Raw genomic sequence first — 23084 nt, 5'->3', positions numbered from 1 at the left:
TGGAACATGTGCCAATCCCTCCTGTGGAATTGAAATTGAGTAGGGTAACGGCCCCTTGCACGTACTTGTGACACGTGGATATAAGGGGACAAGAGCCCCATATGCAAATATGTAATTGGATAACTCTTGGATATTGAACCCCTCCTCAACATCCCGACAGCTCTTTTGGGGTATTAGGAAGGCATGAATGGCTATGGGACGGAGGCTTTGGCCCTCCACACCCGGTGCATCCTTGATTCACATGTGACCCCCTCTAGGTCGCTAACGATCGTATCAGAGCCTGTAAACTGTGTTAGAAATCAACCAGAGGGTACGCACAGCGGAAGACTGATAGAATAGCCCAGGAGCTCACACAGTGTGTGATGTGGGTGGAATCACAAACTTCTTTACTTGATGTGCTTCACATAGATGTGCAGAACAGCAAATAGACAATGCTCAGAAGAGATATAGGACCAACAAAATATTTCGTCCAAAGGACACAATAAAACAGAGGGCCAAAGTCCCACCAAACCATGGCATTTTGTCCTCACCAAAAGATGCTGTCCTACTACCTCCGAGATGTGCTTCACATAGATGTGCAGAACAGCAAATAGACAATGCTCAGAAGACATATAGGACCAACAAAATATTTCGTCCAAAGGACACAATAAAACAGAGGGCCAAAGTCCCACCAAACCATGGTATTTTGTCCTCACCAAAAGATGCTGTCCTACTACCTCCGAGACACTCCTAGATCCCTGAATCCGCAATCTCCCTGATGAGCGTATGTAGACCTTAGTCTCCATGTCTAAACCTCTGCACCTTGCTGCCCTGAGTGACAGCCTAGGTGTGAAGCCCTTCTCCAAGCTTTGTCTGCAGTGGACAGCCTGCCTTGGTCCTCCTGGATGTAGGCCCCAAATGTGATGCTCCTCTGCTCCAAATATGCTCCCTGAAGACTGCCCTTGTTGTTGTGATATGAGGCCCCAAGGGGCCCCTTTTATAGGGGTAAAAGTCCCCACAAAACCCACTGACCAGCACCCTGCTGGCCAACTTCTCTGGCCCTCCAACCAACTGGGGGGCTCTCCCTTTTAGGCGCTTTGCAGGCCCATATAGCCATGATTGGCCGACTTGCTGATTGGCCTGGTCGGCCCTCTTTGGGCTGGTGCCAGGCCCCAAGGGAGGCGCATATAAGGCCCCTCCCTTGGGCAGCTCCAAGGCCAGGCGGCTGGCCTGCCATGGCCACCACCCCTGCTCTCTTATTTGCCCTACAGCACCCTCTTTCTGACCCTCCAGACCTGCAACAAACAGGCGCATCCCAGCCCTGTTCATCTCACCTCTTGCTAGGCTTTTTCCACTGTCGTACAGCCATGTCAACACCATGGATGAATTTTTCAAGTTAGTTTTGTTAAGAATCTAAATTTTTATAATGGCATCGAAAGTTTGTATGCTTTAATAAAAACAAATGGTTGAAACATGCAAAAGATTTTAAAGTTTTGCCAAGATTTACGTTTTTTCCTTCAATATTCAAAAGAAAAAATATAAAAAATCACTACATTCTACCGATATTGTGAAACTTAAAAAATGAGCTTGAAAACTTTCGCCAAGATTTTATATCAATATATAAACATAGCTTCGATAAAAACATCCCTGGTCAACACCTCCGTACTGTTCCGTATATGCTGCTGACACCATCCGTATCTGTTTGCTGTGAGGTGCTGCCCATGTGGCAGCCCCTAGGTCTCCCTCCCCCATGCTATCCTCATTTGGGGGCTTACAGATGGGGAGGTGACCTTTCCAACACCCCCTCTCACCAACACATCTCGGCACAATGCCAACTCATTGATGAAGTTGCTCCCCTCTGGCACAATCCGGTGTCAATTATGATTCCTAGCTTTTCAACCAATGGCTCATGTTCCTCCAAGTTCGATCCTGCACAAACCAACCATCTTGGTACACAGGTCCTATCCAAGGTAGCAACAGATGGCACCACAACCTTCAGTCACGTTCCCACCTTCGAACTCGAGCAATCTAGATGCCACCATCTTCAAGCTGTCACCCTCATAATGAGTAAACAACCTGGAGTCTTCCATGCAACATGCTCTCAAGGTCTGTTTCAACCCATCCTCCCTCTGCCAAGTTCTGCAACAGAAGAACCATCTCAAGAAATGAAATCCCAAGAATATCTCCAGATAACCTGGACCATGCTGGCCTACTTTTCTGGCCCTCCAACCGACTGGGGGCCCTCCCTTTGAGGCCCTTTGCAGGCCCATATAGCCAACCTGATTGGCTGACTTGCTGATTGGCCTGGTCGGCTCTTTTTGGGCTGCGGCCAGGCCCCAAGGGAGGCTATATAAGGCCCCTCCCTTGGGCAGTTCCAAGGCAAGGTGGCTGGCCTGCTGTGGCCACCACCCCTGCTGTCTTATCTGTCCTACAGCACCGTTTTTGACCCACCCTCCAGACCTGCAACAAACAGGCACATCCCAGCCCTGTTCATCTCACCTCTTGCCAGGCTATTTCCAGCGTCGTAGAGCCACGTCAACACTTCTGTACTGTTCCAAATATGCTGCTGACACCATCTGTACCTGTTTGCTGTGATGTGATGCCCATGTGGCATCCCCCTCTTTCCCTTTTCTCTTGGCAGATATTGCCCTAGGTCTCCCTCCCCCATGCTCTCCTCGTTTGGGGCCTTACAAATGGGGAGGTGACCTTTCCAACAAACTGAAGTCCGGACTCAGTAAACCCCTGTGTGGGTAGTCAGCTCCTGTACTTCATACTTTGCCAGGGGGGGTGTTAAAACATGTGCCAATCCCCTAAGTGGTATCGAAACTGTGGGCTAATGGCCCCTCACGCGCGCTTGGACACACGGATATAAGGGAACAATAGTCCAGATCGTGGGAAGTTGCTAGGTTTACTCCAACGCCTTAGATTCCAATCCACCCATTCGAACAAATTAGTATCGATTTTGTCATAGACCTACCACAAGCATTGGTTTCACGAACACCATGTGCTTGACCATCGTGGACAGATTCCGTAAATTTGTCATGTTGATTTCATTGAAGAGGATGACAGACACACCAAGTGTTTATCCGATGGTGGTATCCCATGTGTGGCATTCCTAGAACCATTGTGTTTGAACCAGACTCCAAATTCACTAGCCAATTTTTGAAAGCCAACTGAATTTTCCCAACAATTTTCACACTCAGTCCAACGGACACTAAGCTTAAAGTTAGTCATCTCCTGTCTGTACATTAGGGACAGAGGGCTTCTATGCGGGTGTGCCCGCCCAAAGAGGTGTGTTACGTGTAGTCATGGTGTCCTTACTCACTGTTAGCTGGGGGTTTGGCCAGGGCACATTGCCAGGGTCAATAGTTGAATTAGTGGGCCTGTGTTAGGCTGGTTTAGGCCTGGTAAAGGCCACAGTTAGGGCCAGTAAACAGGCATGGGGACAGAAGGTACCTTGACGAGGGTTGGGTTAACCTGACCACACCAGGTCAGGTCAGTCAACCAGGCCTGGTCGGGTCCATCAGCCAGGTCAGAAGACCAGTCGTCCCTGTCAACAGGGGTTTAAGGTGCAGTTCAGCATCAGTTTCCAGTCAACCAGAGTCGCAGTTCAGCCATGGGGTTGTGATCATTCATTGGGGGTTTTCTCAGCAGTAACACACACAGTATTTTCCTGCACAGTGTTCTCTCTCTCCCCCTTGCCGCATTTCCGCTCTGTGTATTCTCAGATATATCTAGATGAATCCAGGAACATGCCCAAACTCAGCCTCTAAAAACACAAAATAGTGCAGTTTCAATCTCATGATAGTCTATGTATTCGCAGATCTGCTCTCTCTGTTTGTTTGCATATTTCGCTGCTCTTTAACAGTTCTCAAGTGTTAGGTTGCAGACGCACAAAGCCGATGGGGTCTTTCACAGATCCATAATCTGCTCATAGGACTCCGATTGGCAAACCCCAGGAATCCTATCATCCCAAGCCAACAAGAACCATCAAGATGTTGGATATAAAGAAGGCTGACCTAGCTTCTACTTTCAGCCTGGTTTAGGCTGCACCTATACAGATCTACTCTCTCTCTCTCTCTCTCACACACACACAAGGTTGCAGACGCACAAAGCCGATGGGGTCTTTCACAGATCCATAATCTGCTCATAGGACTCCAATTGCCAAACCCCAGGAATCCTATCATCCCAAGCCAACAAGAACCATCAAGATGTTGAATATAAAGAAGGTCAATGGGCTGACCTAGCTTCTACTTCCAGCCTAGTTCAGGCTGCACCTAAACAGATCTACTCTCTCTCTCTCTCTCTCTCTCTCTCTCTCTCTCTCTCTCTCTCTCTCCCCCCTTGTTTGTGAGTGTGTGCACGGTGATAATTCGCATGGGAATTGTGGCATTTACTAATTGTATGGCATCGTACAAGTATGATCTTCTCCCTCTACTAGATGGGGTGAGGACAAACCACGATTCTAGAAGACGAGGAGAAAGACCATAATACTTGGAAATTGCTTGTGAACTTCAATGTCCTGTAGTTAGTAGAACAAAATCCCTAGGAGACGATTATTTAGTCTCTCAAGATTGGAATATGACTCGAAAGGGGCAATTTCTTGTATCATTGTTTGCAATATTCATGTGTAATAATTGTGTACTTCCAGGGGGTTGCATAGGGATGTCACCTAATATACCTTTGTAAGACTAGAATAAGTCCAATCATACAAATTCAGATTTCTTTGTTGGTCGCATAGGGATGTCACCTAATAAACCAATAATTCTTGAATCTGGTTGAGCTTATTACTTAGGTAGAAGGCTGTAATACCCGTGTTCCAGAATAAGGATTGGACATGAGTAAACTTCGAGCTATCGTCCTAGAAAAACCTTGACATATTGGGTGTTCATAGCATGGTGTCCTTGAAATCATTTTGTTTCATTTAAACTTCTCACATCACCGTGACAACATCATCCCATTGCCCTTTATTGATATTGAGAACATCCCTGAGCTACAAGCTCAAGGTCTCTAGCAGCACTGGTTTGTATTCTTGCCTTTTTTAAATGCCATAGGAGCTCAAGTGCGCAAACTCCTAAAGCAAGTTCATACTACAAGCAGCGGTGCTGCTTTCCAAAGAAAAACACACAAGTAAAGTTAGGAAGGGGAAGCTCGACAAAGCAAATAAAGGCCCGCAAGAGCTGGCTCTCCAAATCTAATACAAACCGCCATCTTCAGCTGTGTTACGAGCAAGCTACTGCAAAACTCACCTTTAGATAAGGTCAATGCAACTTGCACCACAAGCTGATTCTACCAACACAGTTTGCAACAAACTATACACATGAAGAGCCATACGAACTATCCCAATAGATAGGGTGTGAGCAACCCCAAGGACTAGATAAACAAAAACTTCCCAGTAAAACCTGCTTCAAAAGGTCTGTTTTAGTGTTTTACCACATCCCCCCACCTTTCTCACCCCCTCAGACGAAAGATGCACAGTATAAGATCTGTCAACAAGGTACTGCCACTAGGTGGTTGAACGTATGGTACATTCTTTAATATTTGATCCCTTGATACCTTTCCAAAGTACATATCCTGAAACTTCTATAGGTTGCTTGTTTCTAATTAAGCTCTATGAAGGTGATGCCAGGCTGCTGTTTGGACAAGTGCCAAATAAGATAAGAAGTTGCAGTCTGTCGAAAGGGGAGTTCAAAAAAGGACTCAAACACACTTTTTTTTTGGTCTACGGGAATGTGCAATCCTTTTTGTCAAGCTCTTCGTAATAACTGCCTGGTGTTTATATACTGCTACATGACAAGTTGTAAGTTTGCCAAAAATACAGGATGCTTCCCCCAAATATTAAGCAACCTCAGGATGCTTCCCGGCCGCGAGTGTCACAGTGAGACATTGCAAAAAGGACTAAGATCAAGACAGAGAGAAGGAAATTTCGATGATTTGAATACAAAGTATGCTCCAAAAATATTCAGTGCAATTTGTAATTAATGCAGCTCAACAGATCAAGAAGGATTAAGCAAATATTTTATTTCTTCATTAATTGCTGGACGGTAGATGGTAATAGCCAGCCAATGACATAGACAATTGCAACAAATTATATCCTTACCAAGTTAAATCGGTTTTAGAGTCAGCCCTAAAAGCATGGATCAATAGTAACACCCCGGCGATACAAATCAGACGCCCAGAAAATCAGTGATGAGCTTCATCAACTTTCAGTTGCAGAAAAAGTGGTGGCATGCTGTTTTTGTCTGCTTTCCCGAATATGGCAAAGGCACATAACTGAGCCGACAAACAGCGTTTGGTGAAGTAAAAAACAGAGAGCCAACCAGTACCTCTTTGACATTGGCGTCATGACGAAACGGAAAATACATGATCGGCTCGTACTCATATACCACCCCTCCGCATCATTCTGAAACTTGTTCTGTCAGCATCTCTATCCGTCACGGTGCGCACTTGGTTACAAGTAGAAGCGAGTCCATATCTGCGGCAAACAAGCAGCGCACAAGGGAGGCAAAAGTTTCAAGTCAAGGGGAGGCAGAGCAGGCACAAAATGTGACAAAAGCGAGGTTACAGAAACAGCGCCTGCGACGGCGGAAATTGTGCCGACGAGCGGTCAAAATCAGAGCACCAAATCTGTGTTGGCGCTAGGTCTAAGCAAAGAGAGGGAGAAAGGCGAGGGGGGGGGACCTGGGAAAAGAGCAGGAAAAGCGAGGGATCGTCGCGGGAATCAGCGGCCATTCAGGAGGAAGAGAGAGCGAAGCAAAATTGGGAAGGGGGAGGAAGGAAGGGGAAGGGGAGGCTATGGAGGAAGGGAGCTTGGGAGGTGGAGAAGAAGACGATCTGGGAGAGTGAAGAAGATGAGTGTGAGAGTAGATATATATCTGTATAGAGAGACAATGAGTAAAGGGAGGCAACGATATAAAGACACAGACTCACAGACAGAAAAAAAACAGAGATATAGAGAGAAGAAGGGCTCATTCAGAAGAGCACAGTTTTTTTTTCATATGCTCCCCTCACCCCACTCAACTTTTCCACCCAACCCGGGCTTGAAATGAGGAAGAGCATGGAGGTATGATGTGAAAGAAGATGAAAGAGGTCGCTCGCCTCGCCTTGCTCTGCTTCCAACTCCATCACATGAGCCTCACTTGCCGCAATGGGGGTCTGTCAGGGCTTTCCACCGCCCAGTGGCATGTCTCATGCTGCCTAGCAGCGTAGGCCTCAAGCAGATGTGTGGTCCTTAGGTGTGTGAGTGGGTGGGAGCCCCACATTCTCTCTCTCTCTCTCTCTCTCTCTCTCTCTCTCTCTCTCACACACACACTAGAAAAGCCTAGACTTTGAACACATGGACCATGGAACTTGTAAGCTCCAATAGATGATTCCATGTGCAACAGTCGAAGCCCCTTGGTGGAATACCCCAATGAATGCAACTAAAGGACTCAACTCGGCTCTCTTCAAAAACTAGTTCTCAATAGAGCCCTCCTTGAGATCATTGGAAAACATACAACTACATTAGGCTCAAATTGTTTCATGCTTGTGCATAGGAGTGCAAGCATCCACCTACCTTATGTGCACACAAGTGCATATATGCGTGTGCAAGTGCACATCTATGGACTTACACATGAGCACGCACATACGTGCACATGCATGTATGCATATGTGTGTATAACTTTCTTAATTTTAAATTAAAATTCTTTATATACTCATTAAAAAACAAATGCTATTGATTTAAACCTAATCTTACAAATTTGTGTTCTATGCATGCATATGCGGGCCTAGGTAGCCTATGAGGTTTTTCATGACTCTTGAGACCTAAGTTGACATAGCTTGAGATTTTATAGGTCCATTTATTTTGGAACATACAACTACAAACTTGAAACACACCTTGGACCCTACATTTTTATCTATTTCACTTGTGAGGAACAAGGTACAAACAAAATTATGGACATGAGATTGAATATAAGGTCCATCCGGACCTTATCCTCTTTGCGAATGTTAGGGTTGGTGCTTTTATTCTTGAGGTAGTGATGGCCAAGGACTAGCACTTATTCTTGAGGTAGTGATGGCCAAGGACTAGCACTTTTGGGAACCAAAACCCAACAACTACATGAACATGGCATTGCCCACATGAGGCCATAAGTTTTCTCTTTGATAACAAGAACAGTTGTTGCAACTTGTAACACACTATGTCTTGCAACGTGGCAATGGCAACATGAATGTTGGTTTTGTCCTCCTTCAATCTCACACATCCACCATGGTTGTGTCTTTTGATTTCCCAGCACTCTTTCACGATCACGAACATTCATCAAAAGGGAGGACTGGTTAACTTGCTAGAACATAAATTTACTTAATTACAATAAAATTCAAAGTTTTATACACTTTGTTGTCCCAAATTCCAAAGTGCAAATACTTGCACATATTCATATATATTTATTTAATAGCTAAATAATTATAACCATTCAAAATATGGGCAGAGAGGCAGTATACTTCCTCTCCAAAAATTTCATAAGGGCACCTTTCTGATGGTCCTTGGGTTCTAGATATTGGGTTTCAAGTAATTGAATCATTGTAGTGGGTAATATGGTCATTGTATTGGGTAATGGTGCTTTAGCTTGCTGACAAACAATGACGTTGTAGGCATTCTTCTCTGATGCCCTAGCCTGCTCTTTAAGTGATAAAATATCAAAAAAATTCAAAAACCTACGCCACAAACACAATCATTAGAGACCTCTAACTAAGAGTAGCTGACTTTCGAAAGAAACTAGTTAACATTGTTATATAACACCCTAAAAAAGAAAGGACAATATAAATACTAGCCCAATTAAACTCAAGTGACAAAGAATGGATGTGTGCACAAACATAGACACAAAAAACCAACTACATACAAAAGCTCAATGAGAAGCGTTGGTAGCATGGCAATGATTGTAACTACTTCTTGTGCATATCCCATGCACCCTATAAGTTATTACCCTTACTCTTGAAATATGTGATGCCTCGTTATCTTATTTACTTTGCTTATACACATCATAATTACAACCATCTTAAGAGAATGCATGTCACAATTATCCTAATTTCAAAAGAACCATCCTAGCTGTGAAGCAAGAACTTGCAATTTCAAAGATGGTACCAATGATGCTCATCTCCAACCCAATGTTTGGTGCAATCGATGTAGGAATCATGGGACATGTGTCACGTGGTCTTAATGCACTATGCTGTACAATCTACCAATCATTGACACATATGCTGGATGTGTGCCCCGAAAGCCCCTTGGGGCCATGGTTGCTATCTTAGTAGTGGCACCACCATCAATTCCAATAGCCTAGTTTGATCAAGCACGTTGACCTTTCCAATGTAAGTAGCGTCCTGTTGGTGTACCAAGTGCCCCATCATGGCAAATTATCTACTACTATTGCCGTGTACTTAGACACCAAAATTTTGAATGTGAATTTAAAAAAAAGCACCAAGCTAAGAGGAGTGCAGCAAAGCTCAGTATGAGGCATACGGAGCTCTAGCATCCCACATCAAAATGGTCCATATTAAAGTTTTGGACGAACAAATAACATGAGCTATCAAGGATACCGAAGTAATAATTGTGAGAAGGGCAATGTCTATTCCATCAGATCTAGCATTGCCCTATTGGAAATCCTATAAAAAGGGACCCCATTGATTGGCGAGCCCAAGTGGACACTTGCACCAAGATATTAGAGTGGGTCTAGGAAAGGAAGCCTTCGACAGTGGATACAAATGGTCCACTTTGGCCATCAGCAAAGCAGAGTCCAATGCCCAATGAGGCTAGTAGATCCTTGGCTCTAGATTTCAAGATGCTTGATCAAACAACGGAACACCCAGTGTGGGAAGTGCTTCATCTTTCAGATCAGATACGATCTCTAGGAAGAATTGAAGAAACAGCCTATCAAGATGTCAATTGAGCAATTGTTGTCACTTTACCTAAATTTTTGATAGGAATTGTGTCAACAGATCATGAAAGTGGGACAATCAAAGGCCACTCAGCCGCATGTCCCTGCATCCACAAGCTATGCAACACATTCACATTTCTCTACTGATGACGGGCCAGAGGTGCCCATCTATGACAAAACATTGTAGTCATTATAGCAATCATTAAGAGCAATTCCAATTGGGCAACTACCCAAAAAAGAATAAAAAAATTCACTTGTCCATGCTCTTTGATGGGGGCTTGGGTTTTATCATTCCATTGGATGCAATGTGTATGCAATCGGGCTTTACTAGTTGGGAACTGCTCCATTTACTGTCCACACGGTGGATCAACAGAGGGTGCAACCCATTTCAAATTTTACATTTGTTATTTTTGTAGTCATTTTACAGATCAAAGATGTCAAGGGAGCTTACGGGAGGTTGGTGGGACAACAATCTTAGCTTTGATAGGCTTGGATGAAGCAACATTGGCATTTCAACCATATCACCATCTGCAAAGATAAAAGAAGATCAAAATATCAGTGGCAAATAAATGGCTTATCAAGACTCACCTTTACCCATTGATAGTCAAAGGTGTCAACACAATTGACAGATTTGATGAAGATGAGAAGGATGAATATCTCAAGAAGAATCTAGATGCCGTTAGATTGTTTGAAGTTAATGCTATCCAAATAATGGACAAATATGCATTGTCTCAAAATGAGGCTCCATAGCAAGCAGATACTTTTGCAGGAAAAAAAATTTAGAGCACTAGAATTGGACGTCCAAGAACTCATCGCTACAGAACAAGCCTTTGAAAGGGAATAATGGCATTCTCAGCACATTAAAGAAGACGACTTGTCTGACCTTGACCTGGGCTGTGAAGAAAACCCACAATTTGTTTGGGTGAGTTTTAGCTTAACTCTACATTCAAAAAGGATATGCACAACTTGCTAGTGTTATTTGTTGATGTGTTTTCCTAGAGCTATACTGACATGAAGGGGATCAACCATCAATTCTACCAGCATCAAATCAATTTGAAAGAGGATGTTGTTTCGATCCGACAATAGCAACATTGGATGAATCCAAACTATGCACTCTGAGTAAAGGAGGAAATTGACAAACCCCTGCAAGTTAGATTTATATATTTGATTGAGTAATTGACTTGGATATCTTCGATCATCATTGTTCCCAAGAAGAACAAGAAACTCTAGGTCTATACTGACTATTGTAAGCTTAATATTGCTATGAAAATGGGTCCCTTTTGGTTACCCTTCAATGACTCTCTCCTAGATGTAGTTGCAAATCACAAAATGTATTCATTTTTAGACGGATTTAGTGGACATAATCAAGTCCACATTGCTGAATAAGATTGAGAGAAAATAGCCTTCGTCATGAAATGGGGCATTTTTTTCTTCCAACATCATGACCTTTGGGCTAAAGAATGCTCCTATAACTTTCAGAGAATGGTCGAAGGAATTTTTTATGAATATATGACCTCATCCATGTGAATTTTCCTTAATGACTTTAGCATGTTTGGTAACCATCACTTACACCTAAACCATCTTAGTCAATGCTTGACTAAGTATCGGGATGCTGAACTGCCTCTCAAACTGGCCACATCGTCTCTAGGAATGAATTGTCATGGATTTGAGCAAGATTGACCTAATGCAAAAAGTTGACTGATTGACAACAACAAAAAGTTAGACCAATTCTCGGGACAAGTTTGGTGGCATAGCCGAATGTTATGATACCTTGCTCACGTGATTGCACTGCTCAATGAACTACTCAAAAAAGTCTCCTCGTATGGTAGAAAGCATGTTACTTGGCCTTCCAACACCTCAAGTTAATGTTGGATAGTGCGCCTATTGTCCAATGGCTAGATTGGACCGAACCTCTTCATGTGACATCAAACGACTTGCCTGACATCAACTTGGGCTTCGAATAAAACCCATAATTGTTTGAGTGAGTTCGAGCTTAAATCCAGCATTCAAAATGGTTCGACAACACAATCTACTAGTGCCATTCATTAACGTCTTTTCTTAGAACTATACTAACATGAAGGGGATCAACCACTAGTTCTATCGGGATCAAATTAATTTTGATGTTTTTTTAATTTGATAACAATGGTATCAGATGTTGTTTTAATTTGACAATGGCTGTATCGAATGAATCCAAATTATGCACTTTGAGTGAAGGAGGAAATTGACAAACTCTTGCAAGTTAAATCTATATGTCCAATTGACTAAGTTGTAAGAAAACAATACAACGTCTGTGCTCAACAAATAACAGGATCTCGTATGCAAGAGAGAAAAGCAGATAGCATGGAGAATCAAAAATTTGATTATTGTAAAACTGATACAATAGATGGCGATGCCTCCCAGCCATGTGCTCTTGTGTGAGAAGCTTCGATGGCGTGCTGGAAACAGTAAAGGACAGAGGATGGATGCTAAGGAATCAGGGTTGCTGTAGCTAGTGATGATTATGGGCTTCACGGGCTTGCTCTTATATAGCCACCAGTCGTAGTCAATTAGACCCAATTGGGAGATCGACCCAGTCGGCCCAAAACGGCCGATTGGAGGTCGGTCCCGAAATAGGCCACCGACCACACGTAAGAACCATGGCGCAGAATAGAGCAACTAACCTATGGTGTCCGTTCAACCCAGAGCCATCCGGGATCATCTGGAGCTCCAAACGGGCCCCGCAACTCGAGAGTGGGCTACCTTGGGAAATGCTCCATCTACCCTCAATGCGGTCAGTCATGGGATGCCTTCCCGCACTTGCATGTAGCCTAGTTGGTAGTGTGCCAACCGTCCAACCATCAGGCCACACATGGCCCCCATCTAGTGTCCAAACAAGGACCTACCGGTAACTGAACTACTCAAATGCCTTCTCCTCATATGCGGCGCTTACAAGTAGAGTTAGCTGGTTCCCACGTAGTTACACGACAGTGGAGCATTGATATCTAACATAAGTGGCTTGGATATCTTCGATCGTCATTGTTTCTAAGAAGAATAAGAAACTTCAGGTCTATAGCGATAATCACAAGCTCAATGTTGCTACTAAAATGGCTCCCTTTCCATTACCCTTTAAACGACTCTCCCCTAGATGTAGTTGCAGATCACAAAATGTTTCGTTTTTAGAGGGATTTAGTGGACATAATCAAGTCCACATGCCCAAACAAGATTAAGAGAAAATAGCCTTCATCAGCTAATGGGGCATTTTTGCTTCTAACGTCATGACCTTTGGGCTAAAGAATGCTCTAGCAACATTTTAGAGCATGGTTAAAGAAATTATTGATGAATACCTGACTACATTCATGTAGATTTTCCTTGATGACTTTAGCGTGCCTGTTGTTGGTAACTACGACTTACACCTAGCCAATGCTTGCCCAAGTGTTGGAACACTCGATTGTCTCTCAATCTGGCCAAATGAGCCTTTGTAATGCAGTTCTCAAATTGCTCCTAGGCCACATCATCTCTAAGAATGAGTTGCCATGGATTTAAGCAAGATTGACATCCAAAAAGCTGACCAATCAATAAACAAGAACATTTAGCTCGATTCTAGCATAGCTGAATGCTCTAATATCTTACTGACATGGTTGCACTACTCAATGAACACCTTAACCTTCCAATGCCTCAAGCTAATGCTGGATAGTGCCCCTATTGTCCAGCCACCAAATTGGACCAAGCCTCTTCATGTGTTTGTTGATGTGTTTGACATTGCCATTAGTAGTAGTGAATTGATGGAGGAACAATAGTCAAAATGGTACTAATTGGTCTAGGAAAACTTTTTGTAGAAGATAAGTTAACTTTGATTTTCTTCTTTCCCTTCTTGATAGTGATTCTCTCTGAGCCCCAATCTTGCTTGAATTTGGCAGCTCTCAACCATGGCCTACCAAAGAGCATGTTGTAAGCAGAATCCTTTTTCCTCCATTCTGAGTACCACAAATGTAACTATGAATGTCATACCCATGATTGAAGTTTCTTGCCCTCTCAAGATTCCAAGAGGTTGGATTATTCTTTGGTCAGCCATCCTCACTTGGAATGTGGTGCTGGAACTAGCTCATTACAGCAAATTTTTTTAAATATATCCTCTGATAGGATATTCACACCTACGCTAGTCAATGAAAGCCAGAATGTAACTATCTACCAAAGAGAGGGAAGCCCTAAAAATGATTTATTCCATCAATAAAATTTGACACTACCTCCTTGGGAACAAGTTTGTGTTCCATGTGGACCATTTGACTTTACTGTATCTAGTCAACAAACCAAATCTTACTAGCAAGCTAGACCATTAGCTGCTACTCTTGCAAGAATTTGATTTTACTACCATGCACACTCCAAGTTCCACTCATGCAATCGTGGACTACCTCTCTCAATTGGAGAGAGGAGAGGCCAAACTTATTCAAAAATGTTTTTCTAATGTGTACTTGTTCGGGGGGGGTAGAGACTCCAACTTTCATCTTGACATGGTATGTCAACCTGTTTGGATTTTTGGATACCAAAATCCCAAGCAATCACCTATCTTGCTACCGATGTAAGAAACTTTCCCCCCAAAGCAATAAATTCTACATCATCGCAAGACAACTATACCACATCAGTATCAATCCAGTTCTTCGATGTCGTATGCCACCACATGAAGCAAAGGCCATATTGCATGAAGCACACCAAGTAATCTCTGGTGGTGGACACCTCACCAATGTCATTGGTGCAGAAAGGTAAAGTAGGTTAGATTCTAGTGGAAGACAATAACTACAGATGCCATTAAGTTTACCTAGTGGTGTTATGTATGCCAACGCGATTGGGTCAACCCACCATTTAACATTGGATGCCACACAACCCAATCCTAACTCTTGAGCCATTCCAAAATCGAGGTCTCTACTTTGGTAGATTATTCAAATCAATAGCCAGACGTATAGGAAACAGGCACATCTTAATAGGTATTGATGACTACACCAAGTGGGTGGGAGCACTAGCAATGCATGACAACTCCATAGCATCTATGGCAAAATCAATATATGAAATGATTATGACCCGATTTGGTTGTCCAAATGCATGGAGGACATTTTCTAAACAAAGTAATCTAACGACTGGTTTCTAACCACATGATCATTCATAGGAAGTTGACAGATAGTGCCCTTTGGCAACTGGATAAGTAGAATCAAAAGATCATGAAGAAGCTCGTCAATGAGAACTAGACCAACTAGGATGAGAAATTGAAGTCTGCTTTATGGGTCTTTCGGACAACATTCAAGGTATCCATCAGGATGACCCCATTGAAGCTCATGTACAGTGTTGAGGCCATCATCCTGATAGAGTTCTTAGTTCCTCACCTCCAGATTTTTGCGATCAAATGACTAAATCTAGCCAAATCTCTTTCCCATCAAATGGACCAAAGGAAAAAGCTAGGTGAAGGCTCCTTTGAATCCAAGATCGCCTCCATCCTAAAATGCCAGAAGACTCTAGACTGGTCAGAGGACCCAAAGAAGTGACATTAGCAGACCAGATAAGGAGAGTCTGAGGCCCAGTCAAAGATGGTGGTCATGGGGCCTTAGATGACTAATGTGGCAGTTCTAGAGTGGTGATCTATAATTTATGCTTTTGAAGTAAACCAAACCTTGCCAACTTAGCCAATATATGGGAGTGTGCACGATATGTCTCTTGCTTCCTTCAATAGTGGACAGATAAACTTAAGCAAGTCAAGGTCAATAGGATGAAGGCTAAAGTTGTGTGCCTCAACTCAGCAATGAAAGTGTTAAGCTCACACATGGAAGCAGCATAGAAAATTTGGGAGGCCTAGGTGGACCAGCTCACTTGTGGCAATTCGAGAGTCACAAATAGCGGCCGCATCCAACTAGCTCCAAATTTTGGAGTAAGTGCAACAAGCAGTAGAAGATAGCTAGGCCCCCATAATTTTTGGGAAACCAGCTCCAAGGTTACATGGACCGTTTATCTCAATCCCAGGTGCTTGAGGTCTGGATATTACCGCCTTAGTAGAGCAGACACGATTGGCCAATGTTGACCGAGGGATGGGTGGACCATGTTGAATGGTTGGCCCAAACTCTCCAACTAGGTTACAAAATGGTGATGGTCCTCTAAAACAAATAAGGAAAGCCAGATGCTGATGCTGAAATCTGTGCACTACCTTACGCAAGCTTCATTTCACCCGCTTAGACAATATTGGAGGTTAGAAACCAAGGAAGAAGAAGAAAGGGGGAGCACCCAACCAAGCGGCTACAATAATGCAGTCAATTGGAAGCTAATCTAGTGGCCTAGGAAAAGGAACTAAACATAGTGCCCGTGGACATGGATGCCCTTAGAATGCTGGCAAACTTAGCCCAAGGGCCATCAACAAAATATTCAATAGTCTAGATCATGAAAGAACACTTGGCTACTCTACAGTGGGCAAAAAATGTTACACTCATTGTGTAGCCACCATGAAGATGGCCTACAAGGAGGAGCACAAAACATATCAATAAGTTGTTGAGAAATAGCGAACCAAAGCCTCTCGGAGATGTTTAGAGTCTTAAGCGCTAAAATTCGTAGAGACTAGTGGCCGCTCAATGATCTGTCCTATGCTCTTTTAAGAACCCCCCCCCCCTTGTTTGATCCTGAATTCACCATGGCATACATGCCAATATCATAGGACAAGTGTTGAATTTGACACAAGAGAAGGTTTAGCTACAGGCGGAGGTGTAGGACTTGCAGCACCAAGTGTGGGACATTTCCTGTGATGAGCCAAACTTGTGCAATAATTGACATATAGCCAGCACCAATAAGGCCATCAACTCCATGCAATTCACCAAGCATGTCTAGTCATCCTCCACTGTGCCAATTGGTTGGAAATGGTAGCCTTGATACCATACCCTCCGTAATAGAGAACCCTCTCCAACTTCATGTAGCATTGGGGCTAGAATCCAAGCATTTTGCCCCAACTTCCACCTCTACTACCTCTGGCTCTATCAATGCCTCCTATTATGCTCCTATTGCTACCCAACCCAATCATGATTCCCTAGACGGTGACCCTAGAGAAGGGATTGATGATGAGGCTTAGGAACAAGGTGATTTTGGTGGCCCAGATTTTTAGTTTCAACCACATTCTACAAGCAGTTTTGGACAATATATCCTAGGTCAACTCCTTCTCTAGAAGTGAATATAAAGGAGTTGGTTCATTTTAGCATTAGAGTTTCTCGATCTTACTTCTTTTTTACAAGCACTTTGTGGGAACACCTTCCCAACCTCTAGAGCTCCTTAAGTCAGAAGAGCTAGATACATGAAGAAAAAGGAAGTATACTCAAACTTCCAAACCTTCCAACACCCCATCCTTTATCAAATCTTGACACACCTTTCAAAATGGTTTCTCATTTGACCATGAGTGCCAGTGTTGACTAGGTTTGTACTCAGCATGATCTGCTAATGGACCACTAGATATTTAAGAGTCAACAAGGGAAGGCATCTTTGGAAGGACCAGGACCCCACCAACTCCATGGAGAATTAAACTGGATCACCATTGTAAAGCCCTTTGGCAATCCCTTAATGCAAATAATCCTTTGTACGCTTGGCATTCTACTTTGAAAGAATGATAGTTGGCCAAGTGAGGGACGATAACTTTAAAGGAGCACATTGCTTAGCTGTAAAGGTTAGCATTTACACAATAGATACTATGCATCCATCACTCTAATATAGTCAATGGTCTGTCATCTCCAAGTCATCTATGAAGATAATTTTACAAGTGTACAAGCTGTAGTAATTTTTTTGTCATAAATTATGTTGTCTTTCTCTAAGATCCCACGTCTTGGTCCCCACTTATTTTGTAATTCTTTTCAAGTGTCGATATGATTTGATGCACAAGCAAGCATGAGACTTTGTTAGTGACGTAAAAACTCATTAATAATCAAGATCTCTTGACCTCTTTTATGAGTCTTTATTGTTCTAGCAGGAGATTGCAACTCACCCTTAGATACTCTTGCATCAATGCATTTAGAGACGATTATGGCATTGTTGATGATGATCATCCTCTTAATGTCTCAAACAAAACATATGAGACCAAGAAGATCTACCAAAATGGTTTTTGAGGTGGAAGTAATCCTATTTAATATTGTGTTATAACAATACCCAAATGGTTTACATTATAAGAGTATCAAAAAATTTTGTGATGTGGAAGTAATCCTATTAGTCATTACTTGTTCTAGCTTGCTATGGTATCATAAATATGCTTGAGGATGCTTTTTGTTCTCCATTAACTGAGTAATGTAAGTGCCCATTGCATTCATATGAACATGTTGCAAATGGAAGTGGGTGATGCTATCCCGTGACCTTGTGGGATGTGGAGAGATCTATTGGGTTTAGTGGAGTAGGATAATGTTGCATATTAGTCAATCTTAGTGGAGTAGACTGATGTTGCATATTCCACAATAACCTATTGGATTATCTTAGTAAAATGTAAAATAAAAGCTTTTGAGGATAGGGTAGACATAGCCATCCTTCCCATGGTATTCACTCCTATTCTATTATGTGCCTAGGGCCTATTTCAACCTCAACCAATGGGCACATATTCAAATGGATGTGATTATCTTATGTGTTTTCCTTGGTATGCAAGCATGGCTTATATGTGTGTGAGAGAGAGAGTTACAAGCGGTAGCAAGTACATAAAAGTGATGTGATGTGACCACTTGCTAAGGCCTTGCTTATAGGAGGGTTTTTTGAATACAAAAAGATAACAAAATGAATCAATTTCAATACAAGTGTGCCTCAAGATCAGGGTAACAAATGCTTTTGTAAACATTAAAATCAACCGCTAGTATGTAAGCATTGAATCTAGAGTTGCTTGAATAGAAATCAAGGTACAGGTTGAGAATTAGCAATAGGCACATTCTCAATCCTATAGGTAAGCCCATAACTAGGTAAGAAGTAAATTGGTCCAAATCCTTCCTTCAACCTTTTCCCTCAAGGATATGGTAAGTTAGGAGAGCAAGGAGTTGATGCCCTTAGGCTAAGACATTCAAGCCTTGGGTGCAAAAATAAACACATTAATGTTGGATAATCATGGTGATACTCTATCTTGCCCTACCACCTTTGTAGTGGAGGAGTCCAAGATCTCTCAGGTACAAGTGTAGCAAAGAGCCTCTTCTTTGCCTTTGGCCAACACACCTTCTCCTCACCCTCCACCCCCCCTACAGAAAATTTCCCCTTCCTATGTCCTCCTCCTTGCTCTCCTCTGCCCCTCCCTCTCCTTGCACTCCTCTTGCTGTTATCATCCTAGTCCCCCCCCCCCTTCCCTTCATTTGTCACAATGGGCTCACCCATCCCTTCCTCCTCCTCTGCTTCCTCTGGACCCATCCTTGAACCCCTACCCTAAGGAAAGGGCAAGGACAAGCCCTCTCCCCTAGCTCCTCCTTGCTTTGTCATCCCACTTCCCCCCCTTTGTAGGACACTGCCTCTTTGTGAGTGCCTTGGGGGGTTCGTCAGCATCCCTCTTTGAGGCTATGTGACTAGGCTCCCACTATCAAGGATCTTTTAGAGTCTACGGTGGTGGAGCTACCTTGAGATCCTAGACTCGTATCCTATGCCTCTAGAGTTGATAGTTATGACCGTACAACCCTAAAAGAGGGTTCGATCAGGGTGGTTGGTTTTCCCACACTTTCCTTTTTGGGTTCTTCAGTTTACCTCCATAGGCGTGGAGAAGTGGACAGTGGCAATGCTAAATGCAATGATGGAGGATCATGTGTATTGTATGATGGAGGAGTGGATGGATTTGCAGGGCTTGGTTTTGTGGCTCACTTATGGCGCTTTTGCTCATCATTCTCAGCTTGGCTTCACCCTGGAGAGGCCAAGCTCAAGCTTAGTAGTAGGAGCTATCTGCTTGCTATCGAAGGTAGTGTTGATGCGCTTGCACTAGTGTGTCAAGATTTTTGGGATAGATGTCTCCTTCATGCTGCAGTGGGTATGGAAGGTAGGGATTGCTGCGCGCACAGATACAAATTACTCTCCCTCCAAACCCAGCCTTTATGCAAAGACGTAGAGATTTGATTTTTAGGTTCAAGCTCCCAGCACCCATAGGCAAGCCTTGTTTTCTACTACCCCCTCCACATGAGCTGGACCATGGTAAGTTGGAACATGAACGGCGGGCTCCACTATCATGCACGTAGTCAGCCATAGTATATGATACTTTGGTAGGAGTTGTAGAGAGCAGTGGTAGGACGGGCAATAGATTTTTTGTTGACTTAGGAGCACATGTTTTCTTTTTTTTTTTCTTTTTTGGGCAAAAAGCAGCAAATGTTTTTCAGTAGTAGACATTGGCCACTACTACCACCACCCTAGGAGGGGCCCAAAGTTTTGGTTCCCAACTCTAGGTAGGAGTGAAGGAGGTTTGCAACTCAGTCTCCCAGGTAGTGGGCCATCTTTGATCATCATAGGTTGTGTAGTTTCGATGGGTCTTCGGGTCAATGAGTCTAGGGTTGGGATTCTGAATGTGTATGCACCCGCATATCCACTCTACTAGCAGGGAGGTGACTTCAACAATGTTGAATCTCGGAATGTTGGAGGTGACTTCAACAATCTAAAGTTCGTAGAGAACAAGTAGGGGGGAGACTCTTTTGTTGCGATCGTGGCAATAGAGAGGCACACTTGGGATTAGTTCATCTTTGCAGTTGGTGGCATAGACCCTTGGAGGGAGGTCGAGTTTACTAGGATCCTTGGTAGTCTATAGTTATCTTTTGGACCAGGGCATGCTAGAGCACCTCAACAGATTTTATGTTGGTGATTGAACATTGCACAGGGGAGGCTGCACGAGCATTTTAGTAGGCATCATGATGTCAAATCACTCTTTGATTGTACTCCATCTAAAGTAGCCCTGCCTGGGACTACCTCCTTTAGGAGGCGGAGGTGCAACAGACAAAATATGAGGGGGGGCTAGAGACGACGATTGGGGATCTTGGGTAGTAGATGCAATCTAGTGGAGCAGCAAAGAGCTATAGAGTCTGAGGCCCTTAGGCGGAGACATGCCCTTTAGTAGCGTGAGAGAGCATACCTAGCATCCATTGAGAGACTTAGGCAGAAGGACCCAGGCTCCCAGTGGCTTAGTGACTGCAGAAATGAGAGTGCAAGGCTCGACATGCAAGCCACAAAGTTTTGTCGAGCTAAGTTCTTGTACCACTTCTCCTCCCGAGCCAAATGGTACAACAGGGGGACAAGATGACCAGGCAAATCTTCTAGACTTGTGGGCCACAGTCACAGGCAAGACTCAACTTCAATAATTATGAGATCTCCAGGGGAGATGCACATGGACCCTCAAGAGATCCTTGAGTTGATCACGGATTTTAATTGATGGTTGTTTTAGTTTGAGGAGTTAACGGTGATGTGGTTAGCCCAAGAGGTAGTATGGCTGCACGTTTTATCGATTGTCCCATAGAGCTTGAGGTCAACTAGAGGCTCCATTCACATATGAAGGGCTCTAAGAGTCCCTCAAGGCTCTCCCTTCTCAACAAAGGTGCCCAAGGGAGGGTGGCTTGACCCCGAGTTTTTCTATTGTTTTTGGGAGTATGTCTTCACCCCTCTTTGGTTGGTTTTCTAGGACATTTTTGACTCTAGCTCACTCCCACAATCTTTGACCCGATGTTGGATTTGCCTTATCCCAAGGAGGGTTATAGATTAAACATCTAGAGACTGATCATTCTACTAGATACTGCTTACAAGATCTTGGTCGAGGTCTTGAGCTTACGATCCATTTTCCTGATATCATCCATGACACACAGACTCGCTTTGTTTAGGAACACAATATTCTCAACAACATCTCGACCTTTGGGAGGCAGTGGTTTGGACTAGGGAGGAGTTGCAGCCTCTTGCCATCCTTCTCTTGGATTTTTAGAAGGAGTATGACAAAGTGGAATGGTCTTTCTTGGATGGCACCACGCGAAGATTAGGCTTCTCAGAGAGGTGGATCAGAGGGGTCTCAACTCTTTATGATGTAAGGGGCTCAGTCAGATGATCATTGAGGGGAACATAGGCAATTCCTTTACACTTTCTTGCTTGGTTGGTAGGGCTACCCCATGCCCGCCTTTCTCTTCCTTTTTGTAGCAAAGGATTTGGGCTATTTTCTATGATAAGGATGAGATTGTCAATCTGTCAGGAGGAGGAGCTACTGGACTTAGGGTGTGTAGATGACATAGCGTTGTATGAATATTGAGAGGAAGTCTTGATTAAGTTTTGCAATGCTTTGGATGCCTATAGTAATAGCAATGCGGAATCCCTAATCCTGTATTAAGTATCCCTGTGGAAGCCCATGCTCAAGGAGCCACTATAATAGAAACACCTGAGGCAGACTCTACATGAACAAAGAAATCAATGGCATAGAAAAATGCAAACAACCATGGAGACCATGAGAAATTAAAAGGACAAAACTCTAGTACTTAAACTACCAAGCATAAAATCAAGTTGAGGAGGCATCCACACTACAAGATATTGTGCTTTTTGAATGCACATTTTCGTGAAACTTGTGAAGAATAAGAATCTTTCAAAAGTGTAAAACTATGATATACCATTGGTATTTTGGTTGGTATAAACCTTAGTGCTTTTATTGAAATTTGTATTGGTCACCAACCTAGTAATAGCATCGGTAGAACCATGAGTTCCCAAGTGTTTTGATTGCTAAAACCCTAAGCACTGTGAGAATATCTTTTTGGATTTTGGTATTTTCAAACGATTGAAATACCAATGTTGTGTTTTTTAATAAAGTAAATTGAGGTAAAAGGCTTTTTGTGGCCCCATTCTACATAACCAAAAACCCTTTCAAAAGGGGATACATGACCAAAAAGCCCTTGAAAGGGCAATCCTTAAGCAAGAACTCAACAATGGGAGATAGATAATTCTAAAACCCTTTAAAGAGGGATACATAACTAAAAGTCCCCTTAAAGAGAGATACATTAAAAAAGTCATTTTTAAGAGGGAGGCAATAATCAGTCCTCATTGTGTTATTCATCCTAACCATTGCCATCATTGCCTCAATCATGAAGTGGTTCATGGTTCAAAATGAGTGTAAGTAAAGAACATTCATAACAAACTGGATATGTGAAGTGAAAAGAAGTCTTACCTCCACATTGCCTACCATTGAGCTATACTCCCTATAGCTTAGCCAAGTCAAAGACTGTGTATTTATTGTACCTTTACTACCCATTCTATTCC

General features: G+C 43.1%; 1 protein-coding gene across 4 annotated transcripts in view; it reads right to left on the bottom strand.

Moving 5' to 3' along the window:
* Positions 1 to 6965, bottom strand: part of LOC147899487 (putative NOT transcription complex subunit VIP2) — a 48674-nt gene extending 41709 nt beyond the window's left edge. For 3 of the 4 annotated variants that reach the window (XM_087377948.1, XM_087377951.1, XM_087377950.1), the window contains exons 1-2: positions 6661 to 6964; positions 6306 to 6454 (exon numbers count right to left, since the gene is read on the bottom strand). In XM_087377948.1, coding sequence (XP_087234074.1) covers positions 6306 to 6344 — 39 coding nt within the window. In that variant the 5' untranslated portion in view covers positions 6345 to 6454; positions 6661 to 6964. Of the gene's footprint in view, positions 1 to 6305; positions 6455 to 6660 lie in introns of all 4 variants that reach the window. The other variant, XM_087377949.1, reaches the window with a different exon arrangement.
* Between the last annotated feature and the right edge of the window lie 16119 nt (positions 6966 to 23084).

Source organism: Dipteris shenzhenensis, chromosome 8, assembly GCF_047967505.1.
Source record: "Dipteris shenzhenensis isolate YYH24624 ecotype China chromosome 8, Dip_SZ_1.0, whole genome shotgun sequence".
NCBI classification, from domain to species: domain Eukaryota; kingdom Viridiplantae; phylum Streptophyta; class Polypodiopsida; order Gleicheniales; family Dipteridaceae; genus Dipteris; species Dipteris shenzhenensis.
The sequence above is the reverse complement of the archived record's forward strand: the minus strand, read 5'-3'. Positions and strand labels throughout refer to the sequence as shown.